Source organism: Hypanus sabinus, chromosome 7 (assembly GCF_030144855.1).
Source record: "Hypanus sabinus isolate sHypSab1 chromosome 7, sHypSab1.hap1, whole genome shotgun sequence".
Lineage (NCBI taxonomy): Eukaryota > Metazoa > Chordata > Chondrichthyes > Myliobatiformes > Dasyatidae > Hypanus > Hypanus sabinus.
In genome coordinates this window covers 1,123,013-1,148,614 of record NC_082712.1, presented here as the reverse complement: position 1 = coordinate 1,148,614, position 25,602 = coordinate 1,123,013, and the positions used below count along the sequence as shown (strand labels likewise).

The window sequence follows — 25,602 nt, the reverse complement described above, 5'->3', positions numbered from 1 at the left end:
AAGAAACTTATTTTTAATTTCAGTGTTGTTGGTCTCCCTTTTTAGCCAGCGCATCAAAGTCTGGATTTAGTTTTGTTGTGGCGATTCTCAGGATGGATCTGAGGTGTTGGTCAGTTAACTTGGATCTGTGGCTGGCTTTGTTGATGTTCATGACGCTGAACGCCTGTTCACACAAATAGGTCGAGCCGAACAAAGAGTAAAGCGCAAATGTGGAGTAATACACTGCACCTCAACAAAGGTCAATGTATATACAGTGCGTCATCTATTGGGAAAACGCCAGAATTGCGGGGAAAAAACGTTAACAAGGTTTATTAATATAATTTCATCAAGTTCAGCGGGCCAGATTAAAAAGCTTAACGGGCCGCATATGGCCCCCGGGCCGTAGTTTGCCCATGCCTGCTCTATGAGGTGACCAGAATTGAACACAATACTCTATGAGTTCTTTTGTACTATTTTAGGGTGGGGGGGGGGGGGGGAGGAAAGGAGCACCATGCAAAAGTTTGGGCACCCCAAGAGATTTCAGCTCTCAGATAATTTTTAACAAGGTCTCAGACCTTAATTAGCTTGTTAGGGCTATGGCTTGTTCACAGTCATCATTAGAAAGGGCCAGGTGATGCAAATTTCAAAGCTTTATAAATACCCTGACTTGTCAAACTTTGTCCCAACAAACAGCAGCCATGGGCTCCTCTAAGCAACTGCTTAGCACTCTGAAAATTAAAATAAATGATGCCCACAAAGCATAAGGCTATAAGAAGATAGCAAAGTGTTTTCAGGTAAACATTTCCTCAGTTCGTAATGTAATTAAGAAATGGCAGTTAACAGAAACAGTGGAGGTCAAGTTGAGGTCCAGAAGACCAAGAAAACTTTCGGAGAGAATTGCTTGTAGGATTGCTAGAAAGGGAAATCAAAACCCCTGTTTGACTGCAAAAGACCTTCAAGAAGACTTAGCAGACTCTGGAGTGGTGGTGCACTGTTCTACTGTGCAGCGACACCTGCACAAATATGACCTTCATGGAAGAGTCATCAGAAGAAAACCTTTCCTGCATCCTCACCACAAAATTCAGTGTCAAAAGTTTGCAAAGGAACATCTAAACAAGCCTGATGCATTTTGGAAACAAGTCCTGTGGACTGATGAAGTTAATATAGAACATTTTGGCGGCAATGAGCAAAGGTATATTTGGAGAAAAAAGGGTGCAGAATTTCATGAAAAGAACACCTCTCCAACTGTTAAGCACAGGGGCTGGATCGATCATGCTTTGGGCTTGTGTTGCAGCCAGTGGCACAGAGAACATTTCACTGGTAGAGGGAAGAATGAATTCAATTCAATACCAGCAAATTCTGGAAGGAAACATCACACCATCTGTAAAAAAGCTGAAGATGAAGAGAGGATGGTTTCTACAACAGGATAATGATTCTAAACACACCTCAACATCCACATTGTCTACCTCAAGAGGCGCAAACTGATGGTTTTGCCATGGCCCTCACAGTCCCCCGACCTAAACATCATCGAAATCTGTGGATAGACCTCAAAAGAGCAATGCATCCAAGACAACCCAAGAATCTCACAGAACTAGAAGCCTTTTGCAAGGAAGAATGGGTGAAAATCCCCCAAATAATAATTGAATGATTCTTAGCTGGCTACAGAAAGCATTTACAAGCTGTGATACATGCCAAAGGGGGTGTTACTAAGTACTGACCATGCAGGGTGCCCAAGCTTTTGCTTCCAGGCCCTTTTCCTTTATTTTTATTTTGAAACTGTAAAAGATTGAAATAAAAAAGTAATCTTGCTTAACATATTAAAGAAATGTGTCATCTTTAACTTTATACCTTTTGGAAATCATGTCATCTCCTACTCGCTTAGCTATTCACAGTAACAGAAATTTTGACAGGGGTACCCAAACTTTTGCATGCTACTGCATATCTGCCTCTACCACCATCGCTAGCAGTGCATTTCACAAACCCAACACTTTCTGTGTGAAGAATCTTACCTCTAACATCCCCCTTGTACCTACTTCCAAGCACCTTAAAACTATGCCCCCCCCCCCACTACATTAGTCATTTCCACCCTGGGAAAAAGCTTCTGATACTCTACATGATCAATGCCTCTCATCATCTTATAAACCTCTATCAGGTCACCTCTCATCCTTCGTCGCTCCAAGGAGAAAAGGCCAAGTACACTCAACATATTCTCATAAGGTACACCCTCCAGTCCAGGCAACATCCTTGTAAATCTCCTTTGCACTCGACATCCTTCCCGTAGTGAGATGACCAGAAGTGAACACAGTACTCCAAGTGGGGTCTGACCAAGGTCTTAAATGGCTTGAACACAATCCCACGATTGCTGACGGCCAACACACCACATGCCTTCTTATCAATACCATCAACCTGCGCAGCAGCTTTGAGTGTCTTATCAACACGGACCAAGATACTGCTGATCCTCCACACTGCCAAGAGTCTTACCATTAACTTATATTCTGTCTTCAAATTTAACCCACAAAAATAAATCACTTCACACTTATCTAGACTGATCTCCATCTGCCACTTCTCAGCCCAGTTCGGCATCCTATCAACGTCCCGCTGTAACCTCAGGCCATCCCACAGACTATCCACAACACCCCCAACCTTTGTGTCATCAGCATACTTACTAACCCAGCTTTCTACTTCCTTATCCAGGTAGTTTATAAAAATCACAAAAGAGGAGGGGTCCCAAAACAGAACCCTGCAGAACACCACTGGGCACTATCCTCCATGTAGAACACGAGCCAATCTACAACCACCCTTTGCCTTCTGTGGACAAGCCAATTGTGGATCCACAAAGCAAGGTCTCCCTGGATCTCCTTACTTTCTGAATGAGCTTTGCATGGGGTAACTTATCAAATAGTGAAATCCATATACACTACATTCATCGTTCTACCTTCAATGTATTTTGTTACCTCCTCATAGAATTAAATCAGTTTCGTAAGGCATAACCCGCCCTTGACAAAGCCATGCTGACTATCCCGAATCAGATTATGTCTTTCCAAATGCTCATAAATCTTGCCTCTCAGGATCTTCTCCAAGAACTTGCCCACTACTAAACAAAGACTCACTGGTCTATAATTTCCTTTCATTTCCTGCTCTCTTCTTGATTTATAACAAACCTGGCCAAAAGTCATCAATTCTGTCCTCCAAATCATTGACATATAACAAAAAGAATCGGTCCCAACACAGACTCATAGAACACCACTAGTCACCAGCAGCCAGTCAGAAAAGGCTCCCATAACTCCCATTCTTCACCTCCAGCCAATCAACCACTGTTTCATTCATACTGGTATCTTTCCTGTAATACTATGGGTTCTTATTTTGTTACCAGTCTCATCAAAGGCCTTCCGAAAATCCAAGTACACAATGTCCACTGATCTCCTTTGTCTATCCTGCTTGTTATTTCTTCAAAGAATTCCAACAGATATGTCAGGCAAGATTTGCCCTGACAATGGCCTATTCAATCATCTATCTCCAAGTACACTAAAACTCCATCCTTAACAATAGACTCCAACATCTTTCCAACCACTGAAGTCAAGCTAACTGACCTATAATTTTCTTCCTTTTGCCTTGCTCCTTTGTTAAGAGTGGAACAACATTTGCAATTTTCAAGTTCTCCAGAATCATGTCGGAATCTTTTGATGCCTCTATAATATCTTCAGCTACATCTTTCAAAGCATTCAGGTGACTCTACCCTTCAGCTACATCTTTCAGAACTCATCAAGTCTGGTGACTGATCTATCTTCAGACCTTTCATCTTTACTAGTAATAGCAATGACACTCACTTCTGCCCGCTAAATCTTTTGGCCTACTGCTGGCGTCTTCCACAGTGAAGATTGGTGTAAAGTACATATTCAGTTTGTTCACCATTTCCTTGCTCCCCCATTACTATTTCTCCAGGATCGTTTTCTAGTGGTCCAAACACTCGCCTCTTTTATATTTGATGTATCTGAAGAAACTTACCTAGCTAACTTACCTTTATATTTCGTCCTTTCCCACCTTATGGCTTTTTAGTTGCTTTCTGTTGGTTTTAAAGTTTCCCAATCTCCTAACATATTATGGTCAATTACCCCTAAGGGTTCCTTTACCTTAATTACATCTGGTTCGTTGCACAGCACCCAATCCAGAATAGTTTGACTCCCTAATGGGCTCAACAACAAGATGCTCAAAATAAGCCATCTCGTAGGTACTCTGGAAATTTCCCCTCTTGTAATCCAGCACCAACCTAATTTTCCAAAATCTACTTGCATATTGAAATCCCTTATGACAATTTTAACATTGTCCTTCTGGCATGCCTTTTCTATTGTTGTAATTTGTAGCTCATCCTGGCTACTGTTTGGAGAGAGGCCTGTGTATAACTCCCATCAGGGCAATTTTATCTTTGCTGTTTGCTTAAGTCTACCCACAAGGATTCTTCATCTTTCAATCCTAAATCACCTAAGGATTTGATTTCTTACTATCAACAGTCATGCCTCCCTCTCTGCCTACCCTTATGATACAATGTATATCCTTCAATGTTAAGCTCCCAGCTATAATTTTCTTTCAGCCATGACTCAGTCAATCTGCCAATCTCTAACATGCTACAAGATCATCAGCCTTATTCCATATAATGCATGCATGCAAAATTAACATCTTTAGACCTGCATCTGTCAGCCTTTTAGATTGTCATCCTTCTGTACTGCAACTCATCCCACTGACTGCTATTCTGCCCCATCATCTGCCTGTTCTTCTTGACAGTCTTACTACCTACTACCTCCACTTGTAAACCAACAGCCCTATCATCGGTTCCCAACCCCTTGCCAAATTAGTGTATATCCTCCTTAATAGCTCTAGCAAACCTGCCTGCAAGGATATTGGTTTCCCCCTTAGGTTCAGGTGTAACCCACCCCTTTTTTTCAAGTCATGTGTTCTCCAGAAGAGATCCAAATGATCCAGAAATCTGAAACCCTACCACCTGAAACAGTTTCTCAGCTACACATTGATTTGCCAAATCATCCTATTCTTACCCTCACTGGCTCCTGGTACATGCAACAATCTAGAGGTTGCTACCCTGGAGGTCCTGCTTTTCAGCTTGCTACCTAACTCCCTAAATTCTCTCTTCAGGACCCTTTTCCTATATGTTATTGGTGCCAACATGTACCAAGACTTCAGGCTACTCACCCACCCTCTCTAGAATGTTGTGGCCCCAATTCAAGATGTCCCTGACCTGGGAGACAACATACCATCTGGGTGTCTCTATTACATCCACTCCTCTAACTATGGAAACCCTATCACTATTGCAGTCCTCTCCTCACCCGTCCTTCTGAGCCACAGCATCAGAGAACTAGTCACTGCAGCTCCCACCACCAGTAGGTCATCCCTCTCAAAGATATTGAAAATGCTAAATTTATTATTGAAGGGAACAGTCATAGAGGTACTCTGTATTGGCTGCCATTTCCCTTCCTTCTTCTAACAGTCACCCATTTACCTCCCTCCTCCTACTTGACTACTTCCCTGTAGCTCTTATCCATCATCTCCTTAAGTTTCCCACACAAGCTGAAGGTCATCAAGCTGCAGCTCTAGTTGCTTAACAGGTTCTCTGAGGAGATGGAGGTCTCTGAGAATTCCCACATCTCACACAAAGAAGAAAATACAGCCCATTCTCACAGCTCTAACTATGCACTAACAGATGAAGAATGAAGAACAAAGAAGATGAAACTCACCAAATACTTACCTCACCCAATCTTGTTCGCACTAAAGCCTGATGAGCCAAAACTTCCCTAATCTAACCATGGTCTACTCTCACAATGGCTGCTCCAAAAAATTGGCCGCTTCACTTGTCGCTGCTTTATTTTTATTTGCCCATGCTAATAAATAGTGACAGCTCCACCAAAAATAGCCAAAATGCCACAAAAGCTTCCTTTGTAAATCTTTCTCTCCCGGACCTGCGTGAAGCCTCCTACACTGATTCAACTATGACCGTGTCACTGAAATCCCACAAAAGCTGCTTTCTGAAATCTCTCTCAATGGACCTGCGTAACGTCTCCTCTGCCAATTCGACTGTGACTCACCTGTAAATCTTGCAAAAGCTCCTTTTTCAAATCTCTCTCCGGGAGCTGCACGAGGCATCCTCCCTGATTCAACTGTGAATAAGCCACCAAAATCCCAAAAAAGTATTTTTTTTAAAAAGTCTCTCTCTCTCTCTTCTGGATCTGCATGAGGCCTCCTCTGTCAATTTGACTGGAAGAGCACCACTATAAACCCACAAAAGCTCCTTTTTTAAAATCTCTGCCAACCCCCCAACCCCTGCGTGAGGCCTCATCCACTAATTTGACTGCAACAGCATGCCGAAAAATGTCGAAATCCCGCGAAAGCTCCTTTTTTTAAAATCTCTTTTTCCAGGACCTCTTTTTCCTACACCAATTTGACTATAACTACACCACCAAAAGATAGTTTTAATTATATAATGTATCCATGACATAAGCTCACTTGGAATGTGTTACTAACCATGAGTTTGCTTTTCATTACATCTACTTGAAATATATTTAAAAAATTCAGACTGTTGCTTTGTTGCTCGTCTTACTGACAACACATTGACATTGTATTCATCAATATTAATAATTTGGCAGAGAATGCAGATGGTATCTGGATGATTTGTGGATGACAACAAAGTTGATGGCATAATGGACAGTGAAGGTGGTTATTCATTAATTTGGAAAGTGGGCAATGCATTGGCAGATGCAATTTAAAATTGGATAAGTGCAAAGTGTTTCATTTTCGGAAATTAAACCAGGGCAGGACATATAAATGGCAGGGTCCTGGTTACTGCTGTTAAACATAGTCACCTGTGGCTATAAGTAAATATTTCCCTAAAAATGGTGACATGGAGAGACAAGGTAGTGAAGACAGCACATTTGCCTTCATCAATCAGAGAATCGAGTACAAGAGTTGGGACATCATGTTATAGATGTACTAGCCTTTGATGAGATTGCACCTGGGGTTCTAATCACTTTTTTGTAGGAAGGGTGAGGACCAGAGGGCCCGAGTCCTAAGGATAAACTGGATAGGTTCAGAGCATTTTTACCTGGATGGGTTTGATTGGTATTTTTTCAGCATGGTAAAGTCTACAGATTTATTTTATGAACAGAACAATTGAAAGGGGGCCTTGATAGGCAAGGATTTCCTACACACAGGGTGTAGACATATGAAACAAACTACCAGAATAAGTGGTAACAGCAGATGCAATAGAGGGATATGGACAAACTACAGGCAAAGAAGATTAGCTTAGATAGGCAACTTTGTTGGCATGGACAAGTTGGCGCTGAACGACATGATTCTGCACTGGGCAACTCTTGGGGAATGGAACTAAGCTAAATTTCACTAAAACACTAGTTAACCAAAAGATCTCAAGGTGACTTTAACTGGCAAATTAAATTAAACCAAAGATACTCCAAAGTAAACAAGCTAATTAATGCAATGACAGGAATGTGTCAACTGCCAGGAATTTGTACTCATTTTTAAATGAAGCATCAGTACACATTTGTAGAGAATATTCTAACTCATCAGGAGATAGAATTGGTGTGTTCCACTTGCTTCTCCTACCCCAAATAAGCTGTGTATTTTAATGTCAGCTCTTGATATTGCACAAGCATTTGCCACACTTCTCCACTTATTTCACGCCCTGCTAGAATTATGCAGGACAACTGAAATGGTGCATTCTTTACCTAATGTGGAAGTTGACTGCTGTTGCTGAGGAGAAGGCGGAGCCTGGACTATCAGACAGGGTTGCACAGGTCTCTGAGGACTCCCAGAATATGTAGGACCTGATACCAGAGGGGAACCATGCAACTCTAAGGATGGAAAAACAAGAATTCAGAACTGAGCAAGAATTATGACCTATCTCATTCTTCTCTCACCCACCCAGCCCAGAAAATTTCACCTTAAATGCAGGTAGGAACAATATTGTCTATCTAAAATAAGAGTTGTTAAAATTGGGCTTCTTTAAAGTATCTTCCTGTTGATTCAGACAGCACAGCGAAGACAGGCTGCTTAGGAAGAAACTGTCTTGCTGAGAAGTTGGAGGAAGCAGTCATGGGGAAAGCTTTTAACCAACTCTAAGAGAATCTGTAGATGAAGAGAAAACACACCAACTCTATGGAAACATGGGTTTTGTGTGTGGGACATATGGGAGCCCTTCAGATGGTCCAATTGTGAGATCCTTAAGGTTCATTTACACACTGACTACCTTCTATCTGGAAAAGCGCCATGAATGCACCATTACTACAGTATCAAGAGTTAGTTAAGTATGACGTAGTATCCAACCCATCTAGAATCCTGGTTAGGAATTAAATTTTCCTTCATAAAATTTTTAATTTGTGCAGGCAGATAACCCAAAGATTCTAACCAGCGATGCAAGGTGGGAAAACAGTTCCTACTGATCAGTTGTGGAGAAACAATGCATTTGTATTAACACATACATGCTTGCATGTTACTAAATATAACGAAAATTCTCTCTGTGCTTACCTTGCTGAATTTGCTGATGCTGTGTGTAGCTTGGAGGATGCTGAGGATATTGGATGTAACCAGGAGGGCTCTGAGGAGCATATGGACTGGGCACAGGACTGTTCTGTTGAGTCATGTATCTGTTGGTAGAACTTGACTGAGGTGGTGCAAACCGACTGTAGACAAATAGAAAGCATTGTTTACCCAAATTCCCACATTTATGCAGCTCATCCATAGCAAGCAGCTGCAAAATCAAATAGCAAGTGGTTTTGTCTTCATAAAACAGTAACTAGTTCAAAGTTCACTATTCACTGCTGAACTCTTTCCTCTGCTATTTGCATTACCTCTCTTCACTGTATTGATGCATTGCTCTCAACTGACTAAGAAAGATGATCTCAGCTACAAAGCTAATTGGAGAAGATGCTACTGAATTTCTTTGGAACAAATGTGGTTGGAAAAAAACAAGATCAAGACATATTTCAAAAAGCTAACCAGAGAACTACTGCCCCTCCCCACTAGCAAATGTTCAACAATAAAAGGACAGATTCACTCTGTGTAACGGTAGTAGGAAGAAAGAAATGGATAACAGAGGGACTCCGAGCCAAAAGCTTTACTCTGCTAATAGCTGGCATCAATTTTATAGGTTAAAAGCCCATCTCTTGTACTCTCGACAATTCTACAAGAGTGCCCTTTTACTCCACATCCTAATCTCAATAACATCGAGCTAGCTGTTAGGTTATTTGCCTGCCTATTTCAGGCTAAACTATTCTCTGAACTTCTATACGATGACTGGTACAAGTAACTCAGCCCACATAGGAAATGTATCTTTTTCTCTTCCATAAGGTCCATGAGTACTGCTTACTTCAAAACATTAACTACCAAAAGATAGCTGCTGCAATTTCACAACTTCTGCACTATTAACCACTCTGGAACTTTTCAAATAAAATAGCGTTAGTTGTTTTATGCAGACTAAACTCAGCATAAAAATAAACAAACATAATTTGCTTTTACCATACCCATCAAATCAAAAAGATAGGAAGAAACAAAGCCACAAATCTTGAACCTGTAATTATGAGGGGCAGCAGGAATAAGCCAGCCTGTGAGTCTAATGTCAGGGGGCCACTAAGCTTCTGGGGGCAATTCTGTCATTCTACACTATCATGGCTGATTTCCGATACATATCATAGAAGTCAGAACAACTCCTGAAGTTTCAAATGCAGGCACCAATATCCTTACAAGGGACTTTATAAAATTTGCCTCTTGAAATCCAAATAACCAATACCTACAGAAATGCCCTTAGCAATATTTCAATTACCTCTCCAAAAATATCCAACTTTGTTAAGTTGGCTCATTACAAATCCATACTCAGCCTCACTGATCAACTGAAAAACCACTAAGAGTTCAGCCACTCCATGCTTAATTGAACACCATTTCCCCACAAGAAATGTTAGGTTTCTTTCTCTTTCTTTTTAGTAAGTAGGAGGGAGACAAACTGTTTACAAACTGAGATCAGTGCTCCCAGAGAGAACTTCTACTGAGACCAAGTGCATTGCTCTCACTTTCTTCCTACAGAGCCATTTGGTATCACTAACCTTCAATGTTTTGTTATTTCTAAAACTAGCTGGACTCAAGTACTTCCACTTGGGGTTTCAATCTTATTAAATTTTTAAAAAATCAAAATACCATATTCAACAAACCACAGTAAACCATATATTTTCTTTAAACTTCAGATTTTCAGCGAATTTGCCTTTATCCAAGTTGCATCTAGTTAGATTGTGATCAAGTTGCAGTCTGACTGAAATTTTGTAAAGAAATGGCCATTGGCTTCTGCACCCAGCAGAAAGTGCAGCATAGTTTCAGGAAGGTTTACATTTAAGTCAGGGTGAAGGATTAAATTTAGTTGTTCCTGGACAGTCCATATTGAAGTACCTCACTATAAATCAAACATGAGCAGTAGAAGGGGATGGTAGGCACTTACTCTAATATGAGATTAAAAGTTAAATGTATCAGGGTTTTAAATGATGCTAAGCAATTTTAAGTGGCTAAACACAGTTTACAAGATTTTTTGAAAGACTTTCAGTGGAGTTTCAAAGACATGGGTAGTAAGAGAATGAATATCTTTTTATTAATGTTTATGAAGCATGGGAGCCAGATGATAAAGTCCGAGCAAGCAGCAGGCAATGAATGGATAATCAGAGTCTACGAGACTCTGGTGGGGAGTGATGACTGGCAGGGAGTGTGAGTGATGGGGAGGGCTTACATGCAGAGAATGCAAACTAAGTGAAACCATGTCACCAAATGGTAAATTTTATAAAGGGGAGGCAACACACTTTAAGAAGTATTATTGTTACATGATACAGAAGCAGGAAACATGCACATCTGTTATCTGCTTGGCTATGCGTGTTCCATGTATAAAGCTGGTATAGGTCAAAGGTGATGATATGAGACTATGATTGTATGAATACTGCCTCGCAACTGGGAATAGAATCCTGAAACACAGCTCTAAACAGTTCACAAAATTTGAAAGCATTTTTCTTGTACATTTCCAATAACATTGCATGGGTCCATTCCACACAATCAAGACTTGAGAAGTTGAGAGACTACTCCCAAAAGGGTTTAAATTTTATTCTTGTTAACCAAAGTGGTGGTGGTGGTGGTGGGAACAGAATGGTGCAGTAAGTTTGTATAGTGAAAAGTATTCATCAGAAATAAACTTTCCCAAAAAAAAATCAAGGGAATTACACTAATTAATTATAAAAGTCATTACAGGGAGTTTGAGAAAGAAAAGCAAGTCCTTAACTCTCTGACAATGTAAACATAGTAAATACAAAAAGATTTAATGGCCTGTGCGCAGCTGAAGGAAGCAAAACTTCTGTTCACTCCCCCCCCCCCCCCCCCACCGTTGTCATTAGAGAGAAATCTACAGTCACTGAACTCAGGAGAATCTGCAAGCTTGACCAGAATCTTCAGGTGGGGTAGCAAAACTTTGAAAGTTGATGAAACCTTAGTTCCATCTAGAGGTTAAACAGCAAAGATAGGAGGAAAGGTGTTTGATAAGTCTAAGAAACACTTTTGAGGAGATCATCAGTAGGGTAGATTTTTGAGTCACTGCAGGATGATCAACTGTCTTCAGGTTTTTTAGATTACTACATCGTTATTACTGATCCAACATCGATAGGTACTTGGCCCTCAAAATATCTAAGATTCATGCTAATGACTTGTATAAAAAGGCATAACATATCTAGGTTTCTGATATGACAAAACCAAGTGGGAAGTGAGCTGTGAAGAGGCACAGAAGGGTTAAGTAAGCATACTAAAAGACACCGAATGTAAAATGTGGGAAATCAAAGGTTACTTATTTTGGTAATAGAACCTTGCAAACTCTGGTGCTCAGAAAATAGGGTGCACAAATTTTGAAGTGCAGAAAGATTCAGGAACATATCAAAAGCCTGATGATACCGTGTCTTATTTTGCAGGGCCCTGGAATAGAAAAAGAGGAAAATGTCTTGCTGAGATTTTATAGAGCTTTGATGAAACAACTTCTGGTCTCTACATCCGTGAATGAATATGCAATTTCTTCTTCACAGGATAGGTCCAAAACTGGCCTACATGCACTAAAGTGCATCAGGGCAAAGTGAACTCAGATATACGGGATCACAGAAGGCAGATACCAAAAGGTTTTCTGCATGGACGTGCATCAGGCAGCTATAAGGAAAAAGGAAGGAGACATCCAGGCCCCAACACAGTTTTAAATATTAACTAGCCACACAAAGGGACTGAATGACAGGAGGACAGTAGATGTTAAACTTTTAATCATGAGGAGGTACAAGAAAACCAAATAATTACAGGACTGTGATCCCGTGAAACTAATGTTAATGGTATGGAAGTTATTGGGGGAAAAAAACCCATTATTAATCTATATTGGAATGACTGGGATTAATTAAAGGTAGTCAGTGGGATTTTGCTATGAAGAGGACCTGATCAATGACTAAAAATGCATTATGCATAATAAACGGCAATGTTGTCAATGAAGTCCACATAGATTTCAGTAATACATTGACATGGCCCCACAAGGACCCCTACAGTGACAGGTTAGAGCCCAAGAAATCCAGGTCACATCGACAAATTGGATCTAAAGCCCCAAAGTTGATTGGAGATAGAAAGCTGTGGTAAAAGGTTGTTTTTGGACCATGATTGGGGTAGCAAGCAATGTGCTACCCTTACTGCTTTACATTACCAATTCTGTTTTGTATGTCAGAGATATGATCATTAAATTTGCAAATCATAAAGAATACTGATGATGTTGATAACGAGGACATTAGTAGCCTACAGGATTATACCGATTTATTGACAAGACGGGCAGGTGGAAATTAATTCTGCTAAGTGCGAGGTCATGCATCTGAGATGATGTGCACAATGAATGGGAGGACACAAGGAAACACTGTGGAATTGAAAGACCCTCATGTATAATATATAGATTCCTCAAAGCAGCAGCATAGGCAGATAAGGTGACAAAGACAGCATTTGGGACACATATGGCAGCTGGGGCACACAGATTGAGGGTATGAAATAATTTTATAAAGTAGTTCTTGGGTCATAGCTGGAGCGCTGAGTTGTTCTGGTCACCACAGTAGGTGAACGTAGCTGCACAGGAGGAAAAGCAGAGGAGATTAACCAGGTTGTCTCAATGGAACATTTCAGTTTCAAAAAACAGGATAGGATGGATGTGTTTTCAGAGGGAAGGAAGCTGGCAATTCTGATAGAAGTATACAAAATTATGACAGACATAGCCAGACAGTAGGAAAATCGTTAGTTTTAGACACCCATGCAATGAGGAATTATTTCCTACCGACATTGGATTAAAGTTATGGATAAAGAGTCAGATTTAGAGCAGATCTGATTTTTTTTTAACCCAAAAGATAGTTGGAAGCACTGTGTGAACAATGTAAGCAGAAGCTCTCGAGTACTTAGAGAGTTGAATGCCAAAGCCTAGAAGGCTACAGAAAATGTGATGGGCAATGCAATTAATATAGATAAGCACTTGATATTTTGAGAAGAATACAGTGGGCCAAATGGCCTGTCTCTGTGCTGTATGGCACTCTGGTTGGATAATATGGGGGTGGGAATGGTGTACTGCTGCCTTTCTGATTAAGTGGGGGGGTGAAGGCCAGCTTTTTGAACTGAATGTTATAAATTGATGGAAGTCATGCCCAATTGTCACATGTATTCAAGGCTAGGATAAGATGATTTTTGGATTGTTATGGGGACCTATCAGGAAAGTGGATGAGGTGGAGGTTCAGTTATGATTGTATTGACTGATCTGATGAAGCCGGCTCAAAAGGGCCATGTAGCCTGCTCTGTTTCTATTATTCATGTTATGAATGAAAATTGCACACAACCATTAAAATGTAATTTTTTAAATAAGTCACTATAAGACCTGGAGATTCTAGTGTCATGATGCACATTACCTGGAAGGACTGTGTGAGATTGTGGACTGCTGAAATGTGGAGGATGCAGGGCTTCCATGAATTGAATTCTGGGGTAATTTGTACTGTTGGATGATCTGTTGCTGCATGATACCTGAAACACAGCATGTTCATACAGTGAAGCCACACAAACTCTCAATTATAAAGCACCTTTCATGACCTCAGGATGTCCAAAACAGTTTTAATCCCAGTGCATTACATATAGCAATGGAATTATGCATTTTGCAGGAAAACTAGATAGCCAATTTGTACATTGCACAATCCAAAAAATCAACAAAGTGCTTTAATGAAGGATAAATATTGTCAGGACATTAAGAACTAATCTGATGTGATTTTTTTTTAAATAATCAGCTTCAGAGAGGAGACTGTCAACATATGATTCAAGTCTTAAAACGAAATGATGATTGAACAGGACTTCTTTTTTTGTTCACATCGGCAATGCTGGTCAAGCCAGCGATTACTGCCCTGGAATTAAATAGCCATCAGCCATACCGGATAAGATCCATTTGGCTTCCCTCCCTAATGGACATCAGTGAACAAGTTTTTGACAATTCAGTAGATTCTATAGCACAATCTAAAATTTCCCAACTAGAATTTGCAGATTGTTGCTCCCATTCAGTCAACTGACACATGCTAGGGAGATCATCAAAAATCCAACAGTAGCAGATCCCACAGATTTTCCCTACAGCTTGGTTGTGTTAATCAATTATTTAATCCAATTTATTTTTAAAACTGGTACTAAATTATGTGCCACATTAAGTTTAAGTAATTTTAAATCCACAGGAATTTTCCAATTCCAACTATGCAATGTCTTAACAAGTGATTAATTTAACAATAAAAACACAAGGTGTTGGCAGAACTCAGCAGGCCAGACAGCATCTATGGGTGGAGGTAGTGACAACCATATAACCATATAACAATCACAGCACAGAAACAGGCCATCTTGGCCCTCCTAGTCCGTGCCGAACCCTTAATCTCACCTAGTCCCACCTACCCGCACTCAGCCCATAACCCTCCATTCCTTTCCTGTCCATATACCTATCCAATTTTACCTTAAATGACACAACTGAACTGGCCTCTACTACTTCTACATCATCAGGAGTTTCGGCCCGAAATGTCGTCACTACCTTCTCCCATAGATGCTGTCTGGCCTGCTGAGTTATGCCAGCATTTTGTGTTTTTATTTATTTCCAGCATCTGCAGATTCACTCGTGTTGCCATTAATTTAACAATGTTCAAATGACCATGTATCCCTTGTTATAACAATCTGGTATCATAATTTGGGCAGACCTCAGAGAACTGCTCATCCAGCAGCTAACTTCAAATATGAAGGTTAAATTTTCCCCAACCCCCTCTCATTGATATAACTACTAATTGACCCCATTCTTTGAAGACTAAAGACAGTTAAAAGTTCCATTCCAAGGTGTACCAAACAGTGAAATTTCATTACCAATCTAGAAATAAGAAATGCTACATAAAGGTTTTTAATTATTCAGCATGTCTGAATAATTGATGAAAAAATTGAATTACTGAATGGAATCACAATAATTCCTAATTAAAATCCTATGCACGGATAAAAAAGTTTTCTTGAATCAGCAACATATCCAGAGTTTTCTTTATATAAACTACTCACCCGTTGGCACTGCATATCGGTTCTGCATGCTTTTCTCCCTGAAGACATTGGGATTTCTGGCCAGCACAGCCTGCAGAAGAACTGGAATATCACCCTCTGGATCATCACTGCCAAGGTTATCCTTCAGCTCTCTATAAAAAGAACAAATCCCTTTAAACAATTTAGCTTTCAATTTTACTTTTACTATTTTTAAAAATAATAGTGATATATTAGAATATGGATTCCCAACGTTTTTTATGCCATGGACCCCTACAATTAATTGAAGGGTCTGTGGCCACCAGGTTGAGAACCCCTGCCTTAGAAGAGCAAATTCTACAGACAAAATTAACTGCATTTGTACTTTGTCCAGCAGTTAAGTGAGCTCAGGAAGTAGTAAATCTGCTGGTGCCACACAAATTGTTGATGTCATGGGTATTGAATGTTATGGAGTCACAGCCACAGAAATAAGCCCTTCAGCCCATCTAGTCCATGGCAAACTATTTAAAGTACCTACTCCCATAAACCTGCACTGGGAATAGCCTCCATACAAGTATCATCCATGTACCTATAAAAACTTCTCTTAAATATTGAAATCAAGCTCGCATGCACCATTTGTGCTGGCTGAAGTCCCAGCCAAACTCAGTGGGAAAAAGCCTGCTTGTATCTACCCTATCTATACCCCTCATAATTTTGTATACCTCTATGAAATCTCTCAGTCTATGTTCCAAGGAATAAAATCCTAACCGATTCAATCCTTCCTTTCAACTCCAGACGCTGCAACCTCCTTATAATTTTTCTTGTAGCCCTTCTACCTTATTTACTTCTTTCCTGTAAGGAGGTGACCAGAACTGCACATAATACTCCTATTTATGTCAGATTACAAAATGATCTTCATCAACTGCACAGTGACCCAAAGAATGCCAGATAGAATTTAACTCAGACAAGTACTAAATGTTAAATTTTCAAGGCATTCACCAGAGCAGGCACATCTCAGTAAATGGCAGGATTGCAGAGGATAAGTAGACACCTCATCAGGTATACTTGTACACTAGCTCTTTAATCAACCAACCATGTGGCAGAACTCAATGTATAAAAGCGTGGTCAAGACCAAGCATCAGAATCCCCTGGGATTTTCACACACAAGTCTTGAGTTTACAGAGAATGGTGTTAAATACAAGAAACGTCCAGCAAGCTGCAGTTCCGTGGGTGAAAACACCTATTTAATGAGAGGGGTCAGAGGAGAATGGCCAAACTGGTTCGAAAGGAAGGCAAGAGTAACTCAAATAAACATGTGCCACAACAGTGGTGTACAGAAAAGCATATCTGAACATACATCACATTAGAACTTGAAGCAGCAGAGGACCACAACAGGTTCCACTCCTGTACCTAATAAAAGTGGCAGTGAGTATATAACATTGAGACCTAAAGGTACAAGTACCTAGATTACTGACACAGGTTCATCTGATGAAGAACATGTTCATCATCAAAGCACTGAATACAGGAGCTGGAAGATCATGTTGTAAAATACTCTACAGGGAGCAACACACACACAAAATGCTGAAGGAACTTAACAGGTCAGGCAGCATCTATGGGAAAAAGTACAGTCAAGACGACTGGAGAAAAAAGCTGAGGAGTAGATTTGTAAGTTGGAAAAGCTTAAGAGGGGTATTGACCAGGAGATAGGTGAAATTTAAAACAGAAGGGATGAAACAAAGAGCTAGGAAGTTGATAGGTGGAAGAGACAGAATGTCATGGAAGAAAGGGGGGGGAGGAGACACCAGAGGAGGCAATGAGTGGGCAAGGAGATAACATGAGAGAGGGATAAGGGGACGGGAAATGGTGAAGGGGTCTTGGATGTTAGCATTACTGGAAATTTGAGAAATCGAAGTTCATGTCATCAGGTTGGAGCTACCCAAACAGAATATTAGGTGTTGTTCCTCCAACCTAAGTGTGGCCTTCTCCCAACATCTCATCTGGAAGAGGCTATGGATGGACATATTGGTATGGGGATGGGAAGTGGAATTAAAATGGGTGGCCACTGGAAAATCCCACTTGTTCTGGCTGACAGAGAGCAGATGCTCAGCGAAGCAGTCTCCCAATCTACGTCGGGCCTCACTGATGTACAAGAGGCCACACCAGAAGCACCAAGTACAGCAAGGCCCCAACAGACTCACAGTTGAATAATTGCCTCACCTGGAAGAACTGCTTGGGGCCCTGAATGGTAGTGAAGGTGGAGGTGTCAGGGGAGGTGAAGCACTTGTTCCGCTTGCAAGGAAAAGTGCCAGGAGGGAGATCAGTGGGGAGGGATGAATGGACAGGGAAGTCGCGTAGGGATGAGAATCTAGAACAAGAGGGTGGTGGAGCATGCTGTCAGAGGAATTGGTAGAGGCAAGTACAATTACAGTATTTAAAAGAAACTTGAACAGGTAATGGATTCGAAAGATTTAAAGGGACATTGGTCATGGGACTAGCTCACATAAGAAATCTGGTCGTCATGGATGTGTTCAGCTGAAGAGTCTAGTTGCCTGCTGTAGAACATTGCAACCTGAAATCAATGCCCTCATTTTGAACTCTGCTGACTTGGTAAAGAGAGGTAACTACACCCACCCTACACCTCCTGCCCCTATCTTATTTAAGAGTGAGAGTGGGAACCTTTATAAAAGCAGGTCTCACTGACTGGCTAATTAGAGGGCATTTTAAGCAATGACAGAACAAGGTTAAGTAGAGTGGTGACTGTGACAGTGACACTGGGTCACTCTTAAGAGTGGAGAATTCAGACTTTGGCTTCAGAGTTACTACCTCAACTCTGTCTAGGCTACCAAATCTCCATAGATCCCTTTTACCTGAATCTTCTGGATGAACCTACCACGAGGGCCCTTGTCAAAAGTTTGATAAAAATTCATTTATTTAACAACCACTGCCCCAACTTTTCTCATCTTATCAAAAATAAAATCAAATTTCTAAGACACGATCTCCCCACCCAGCCTAGGTAACATTCCTGTCAACATTTCCTGCACTCCCTCCAGAATGCTATAATTGAGCGACTTTTGTCCTACTGTGAGCGCCTTCAAGAAAATTAATCTCAAGGTAGTATATCATGATGTATACTGTATGTAACTTAAATAGTAAATTTATTTTGATCTTTGAAGTGCAGTGTAACCAATGATTCATACAATTGTAACAAAAACATCCCAAGTCGTCATCCTCCTCTCCCCTCTCTCATGGCCCACTCTCCTCCCCTAAGATTCCTCCTGCAGAATCAGAATTAGGTTTATTATCACCGGCATATGTTGTGAAATTTGTTAACTTAGTAGCAGTTCAATTAAATACACAATACTGAAGGAAAAAATAATAAATAATTACAGTATACATATAATGAATAGATTAAAAATCATGCAAAAACAGAACTAATATGTATTAAAAAAGTGAGGTAATGTTCACAAGTTCAATGTCCATTTAGGAATCGGATGGTAGAGGGGAAGAAGCTGTTCTTGAATCACTGATCTGTGTGCCTTCAGGCTTCTGTACCTCCTACCCGATGATAACAGTGAGAAAAAGGCATGCCCTGGGTGCTGGGGGTCCTTTATCATGGATGCTACCTTTCTGAGACACCGCTCCCTGAACACGTCCTGGGTACTTCGTAGGCTGGTCCCCAAGATGGAGCCGACTAAGTTTACAACCCTCTGCAGTTTCTTTTGGTACTGTGCAGTAGCCCCCCCCCCCCCCCCCATAACAGACAGCGATGCAGCCTGTCAGAATGGTCTCCATGGTACATCTATAGGTGTTTTTGAGTGTACTTGTTGACATATCAAATCTCTTCAAATTCCTAATAAAGTATAGACCCTATCCTGCCTTCTTTGTAGCTGTATCAATATGTTGGTACCAACTTAGGTCCGCAGAGATCTTCAGAATCAAGTTTATTATCACTGGCTTGTGTCGTGAAATTTGTTAACATAGCAGCAGTAGGTCAATGCAATACATAATATAGAAGAAAAAAATAAATAATAATAACCATATAACAATTACAGCACGGAAATGGGCCATCTCGGCCCTCCTAGTCCATGCCGAACGCTTACTCTCACCTAGTCCCACTGACCTGCACTCAGCCCATAATCCTTCATTCCTTTCCTGCCCATATACCTATCCAATTTTACTTTAAATGACAATACCAAACCTGCCTCTACCACTACTACTGGAAGTTCATTCCACACAGCTACCACTCTGAGTAAAGAAGTTCCCCCTCGTGTTACCCCTAAACTTTTGCCCCTTAACTCTCAACACATGTCCTCTTGTTTGAATCTCCCCTACTCTCAATGGAAAAAGCCTATCCACGACAAAATGTATCCCCCTCATAATTTTAAATACCTCTATCAAGTCCCCCACCCAACCTTCTACGCTCCAAAGAATAAAGACCTAACTTATAGACAATAGACAATAGGTGCAGAAGTAGACCATTCGGCCCCTCGAGTCTGCACCGCCATTCTGAGATCATGGCTGATCATTCACTATCAATACCCAGTCCCTGCCTTGTCCCCATATCCCTTGATTCCCCTATCCATCAGATATCTATCTAGCTCCTTCTTGAAAGCATCCAGAGAATTGGCCTCCACCGTCTTCCGAGGCAGTGCATTCCACACCTCCACAACTCTCTGGGAGAAGAAGCTCTTCCTCAACTCAGTTTTAAATAACTGACCTCTTATTCTCAATCCATGCCCTCTGGTACTGGACTCTCCCAACATCTGGAACGTATTTCCTGCCTCAATCCTATCAAATCCTTTAATTATCTTAAACGTTTCAATCAGATCCCCTCTCAATCTCCTCAATTCCAGCGTGTACAAGCCCAATCTCTCCAATCTCTCTGCGTAAGACAGCCCTGCCATCCCAGGAATCAACCTAGTGAATCTATGCTGCACTTCCTCAATTGCCAGAATGTCCTTCCTTAAACCTGGAGACCAAAACTGTACACAATATTCCAGTTGTGGTCTCACCAGGGCCCTGTACAAATGCAAAAGACCATCCTTGCTCTTGTATTCAATTCCCCTTGTAACAAAGGTCAACATTCCATTTGCCCTCTTCACTGCCTGTTGCACTTGCTCATTCACCTTCATTGACTGGTGAACTAGGACTCCTAGGTCTCTTTGCATTTCTCCCTTACCTAACTCGACACCGTTCAGACAATACTCTGCCCTCTTGTTCCTGCTTCCAAAGTGGATAACTTCACATTTATTCACTTGTTCAACCTTTCTCTGTAACTTAGGTGCTGAAACCCAGATAACATTCTAGTAAATCTCCTCTGTACTCTCTCTATTTGTTGACATCTTTCCTATAATTCGGTGACCAGAACTGTACACAATACTCCAAATTTGGCCTTATCAATGACTTGTACAATTTTATCATTACATCCCAACTCCTATACTCAATGCTCTGATTTATAAAGGCCAGCATACCATAAGCTTTCTTCACCACCCTATCCACATGAGATTCCACCTTCAGGGAATAATAATAAATAAGTAAGTACCATAGAACATCACAGCACAGAAAAGGCACTTTGGCCCTTCTTGGCTATGCCGAACCATTTTTCTGCCTAGTCCCACTGTCCTGCACCTGGCCCATAACCCTCCATACACCTTTCATCTACGTACCTGTCCAAGTTTTTCTTATATGTTAAAAATGAGCCCACATTTACAACTTCATCAGGCAGCTCATTCCACACTCCCAGTACTCTCTGTGAGAAGCCCCCCCCCACAATGTTCCCTTTAAACTTTTCCCCCTTCACCCTTAACCCATGACCTCTGGTTTTTTTCTCCCCTAGCCTCACTAGAAAAAGCCTGTTTGCATTCAGTCTATCAAAACCCATCATAATTTTATACACCTCTATCAAATCTCCCCTCATTCTTCTACACTCCAGGGAATAAAGTCCTAACCTATTCAACCTTTCTCTATAACTCAGTTTCTCAAGTCTCGGCAACATCCCTGTTAATAACATAAGAAATAGGAGCAGGAGTAGGCCATCCGGCCCATTGAGCCTGCCCCGCCATTCAATAAGGTCATGGCTGATCTGTCTGTAAACTCAGCTCCATCTACCTACCTTTTCCCCATAACCTTGAATTCCCCTACAATGTAAAAATCTATCTAACTGTAACTTAAATATATTTAGTGAAGAAGCCTGAACTGATTCCATGGGCAGAGTACTCCACAGATTCACCACTCTCTGGGAAAAACAGTTTGTCCTCATCTCCATCCTAAATTTTCTCCCCTAAATCTTAAGGCAATGTCCCTTATTTCAAGTCTTACCTACAAATGAAAACAACTTTCCTACTTCTATCTTATCTATCCCTTTCAAAATTTTGTATGTTTCTACAAGATCCCCTCTCATTCTTCTGAACTCCAGAGAGTATAGTCCCATGCGACTCAATCTCTTCTCATAGGTAAACCCCTTCATTCCTAGAATCAACCTGGCAAACCTCCTCTGCACTGCCTCCAAAGCCAGTATATAGACTGTTTTTACAGGGAAATGTACTATGGATATGTGGTCAATGTTTAAGGATCTCTTGCAGGATGTTAGGGATAAATTTGTCCTAGTGAGGAAGATAAAAATTGGTAGGGTGAAGGAACTATGGGTGACAGGTGAAGTGGAAAATCTAGTCAGGTGGAAGAAGGCAGCATACATGAGGATTAGGAAGCAAGGATCAGATATTGAGGAATATAGGGTAGCAAGAAAGGAGCTTAAGGGGCTGAGAAGAGCAAGAAGGGGGCATGAGAAGACCTTGGCAAGTAGGGTAAAGGAAAACTCCAAGGTATTCTTCAATTATGTGAAGAACAAAAGGATGACAGGAGTGAAGGTAGGACCGATTCGAGATAAAAGTGGGAAGATGTGCCTGGAGGCTGTGGAAGTGAGCAAGGTCCTCAATGAATACTTCTCTTCGGTATTCACCACTGAGAGGGAACATGATGACGGTGAGGACAATATGAGTGAGGTTGATGTTCTGGAGCATGTTGATATTAAGGGAGAGGAGGTGTTTGGAGTTGTTAAAATACATTAGGACGGATAAGTCCCCGGCGCCTGACAGAATATTCCCCAGGCTGCTCCACGAGGCAAGGGAAGAGATTGCTGAACCTCTGGCTAGGATCTTTATGTCCTCGTTGTCCATGGGAATGGTACCGGAGGATTGGAGGGAGGCAAATGTTATCCCCTTGTTCAAAAAAGGTAGTAGGGATCGTCCAGGTAATTATAGACCAGTGAGCCTTATGTCTGTGTTGGGAAAGCTGTTGGAAAAGATTCTTAGAGATAGGATCTATGGGCATTTAGAGAATCATGGTCTGATCAGCGACAGTCAACATGGCTTTGTGAAGGGCAGATCGTGCCTAACAAGCCTGATAGCGTACTTTGAGGAGGTGACCAGGCATATAGATGAGGGTAGTGCAGTGGATGTGATCTACATGGATTTCAGTAAGGCATTTGACAAGGTTCCACACGGTAGGCTTATTCAGAAAGTCAGAAGGCATGGGATCCAGGGAAGTTTGGCCAGATAGATTCAGAATTGGCTTGCCTGCAGAAGGCAGAGGGTCATGGTGGAGGGAGTACATTCAGATTGGAGGGTTGTGACTAGTGGTGTCCCACAAGGATCTGTTCTGGGACCTCTACTTTTCGTGATTTTTATTAACGACCTGGATGAGGGGGTAGAAGGGTGGGTTGGCAAGTTTGCAGACAACACAAAGGTTGGTGGTGTTGTAGATAGTGTAGAGGATTGTCAAAGATTGCAGAGAGACATTGATAGGATGCAGAAGTGGGCTGAGAAGTGGCAGATGGAGTTCAACCCTGGAGAAGTGTGAGGTGGTACACTTTGGAAGGACAAACTCCAAAGCAGAGTACGAAGTAAATGGCAGAATACTTGGTAGTGTGGAGGAGCAAAGGGATCTGGGGGAGCATGTCCACAAATCCCTGAAAGTTGCCTCACAGGTAGGTAGGCTAGTTAAGAAAGCTTATGGGGTGTTAGCTTTCATAAGTCGAGGGATAGAGTTTAAGTGACGTGATGTAATGATGCAGCTCTGTAAAACTCTAGTTAGGCCACACTTGGAGTACTGTCCAGTTCTGGTCGCCATTGGAAAGGGTACAGAGGAGATTTACCAGGATGCTGCCTGGTTTAGAGAGTATGATGATCAGAGATTAAGGGAGCTAGGGCTTTATTCTTGGAGAGAAGGAGGATGAGATGAGACATGATAGAGGTGTACAAGATATTAAGAGGAATAGACAGAGTGGACAGCCCTCTTCCCCAGGGCACCACTGCTCAGTACAAGAGGACATGGCTTTAAGGTAAGGGGAGGGGAGTTCAAGGGGGATATTAGAGGAAGGTTTTTCACTCAAAGAATGGTTGGTGTGTGAAATGCACTGCCTGTCAGTGGTGGAGGCAGATACAATAGTGAAGTTTAAAAGACTACTAGACAGGTATATGGAGGAATTTAAGGTGGGGGGGGGGGTTATATGGGAGGCAAGGTTTGAGGGTTGGCACAACATTGTGGGCCGAAGGGCCTGTAATGTACTGCACTATTCTATGTTCTATATCCTTCCTCAAGTATGGAGACCAGAACTGTACACATTACTCCAGGTGCTGCCTCACCAGTACCATGTATAGATGCAGCATGACCTCCTCTGTTAACCTTTAACCTGTTAACTCTTTCAACCTTAATAGCCTTCCTGTAATTAGGTGACCAAAACTGTACACGATTCTCCAAATTTAGCCTCACCAATGCCTTATACAACCTCACCATAACATTCCAACTCTTATACTCAATACTTTGATTTATAAAAGCCAATGTACCAAAAGCTCTCTTTACTACCCTATCTACCTGTGACTCCACTTTTAGGGAATTTTGTATCTGTATTCCTAGATCTCTCTGTTCTACTGTACTCCAGTGTTCTACCATTTACCTTATATGTTCTACCTTGGTTTGTCCTTCCAAAGTGCAATACCTCACACTTGTCTGTATTAAACTCCATCTGCCATTTTTCAGCCCATTTTTCCAGCTGGTCCAGATCCCTCTACAAGCTTTGAAAACCTTCCACACCTCCAATCTTTGTATCATCAGCAAATTTGCAGATCTAATTTACCACATTATCATCCAAATCATTGCTATAGATGACAGATAACAATGGACCCAGCGCTGATCCCTGTGGCACACCACTAGTCACAGTCCTCCACTTAGAGAAGCAATCCTCCACTACCACTCTCTGACTTCTCCCTATGAGCCAATGTCTAATCCAATTTACTGCTTCACCATGTATACCTTGCGACTGAATTTTCCTAACTAACCTCCCATGCAGGACCTTGTCAGAGGCCTTACTGAAGTCCATGTAGACAACATCCACTGCCTTCCCTTCATCCACTTTCCTGGTAACCACCTCAAAAATCTCTAACAGATTTATTAAACAAAGTAAATCAATTATAGTATAAGTATATTGAATAGATTAAAAATCATGCAAAATACAAAAATAATATATATTTTAAAAGTGAGGTAGCGTTCACGGGTTCAATGTCCATTTAGGAATTGGATGGCAGACGGGAAGAAGCTGTTCTGTACCTCCTACCTCAGTGGTCCCCAACCACCGAGCCATGAAGAAACGATATGATTTGGCAATATGAAACGATATGAGTCAGCTGCACCTTTCCTCATTCCCTGTCACACCTACTGTTGAACTTGAACGCACACGAGGTCATCAGTCGCCTAAACGCAGTGATACCCTCGCACCAGGGATCACTGGTTGGCCTCAGGTAACCAGCTGCCTCACGCGGCCAGCGATACTGGCCTGAAACGCAGACAGATGGGCACCGCCTCTAAACTTGTTTAGCACACTGATTGTTCGTGGGGAACCCGGTGCTAAAATATTCACAGGCAACCTAATTTGGGCTCACAGTTTCATAACTAGCAAAGCAGCAACCATGCTGCAATCTACTGAAAGTCACTCGAGCCAAACTTTTGTCGGTCGCTCTCTCTAGACTGCGA

General features: G+C 41.5%; 1 protein-coding gene across 5 annotated transcripts in view; it reads right to left on the bottom strand.

Annotated features, from left to right (window-relative positions):
* The window catches only part of LOC132396489 (nipped-B-like protein), a 531,210-nt gene that overhangs the window by 390,705 nt on the left and 114,903 nt on the right, over window positions 1-25,602 (bottom strand). For 3 of the 5 annotated variants that reach the window (XM_059974034.1, XM_059974035.1, XM_059974038.1), the window contains exons 4-7: window positions 15,622-15,752; window positions 13,971-14,082; window positions 8,524-8,678; window positions 7,725-7,850 (exon numbers count right to left, since the gene is read on the bottom strand). In XM_059974034.1, the coding sequence (XP_059830017.1) occupies window positions 7,725-7,850; window positions 8,524-8,678; window positions 13,971-14,082; window positions 15,622-15,752 (524 nt within the window). Of the gene's footprint in view, window positions 1-1,697; window positions 1,756-7,724; window positions 7,851-8,523; window positions 8,679-13,970; window positions 14,083-15,621; window positions 15,753-25,602 lie in introns of those variants that run through there. The other 2 variants (XM_059974036.1, XM_059974037.1) reach the window with 2 other exon arrangements.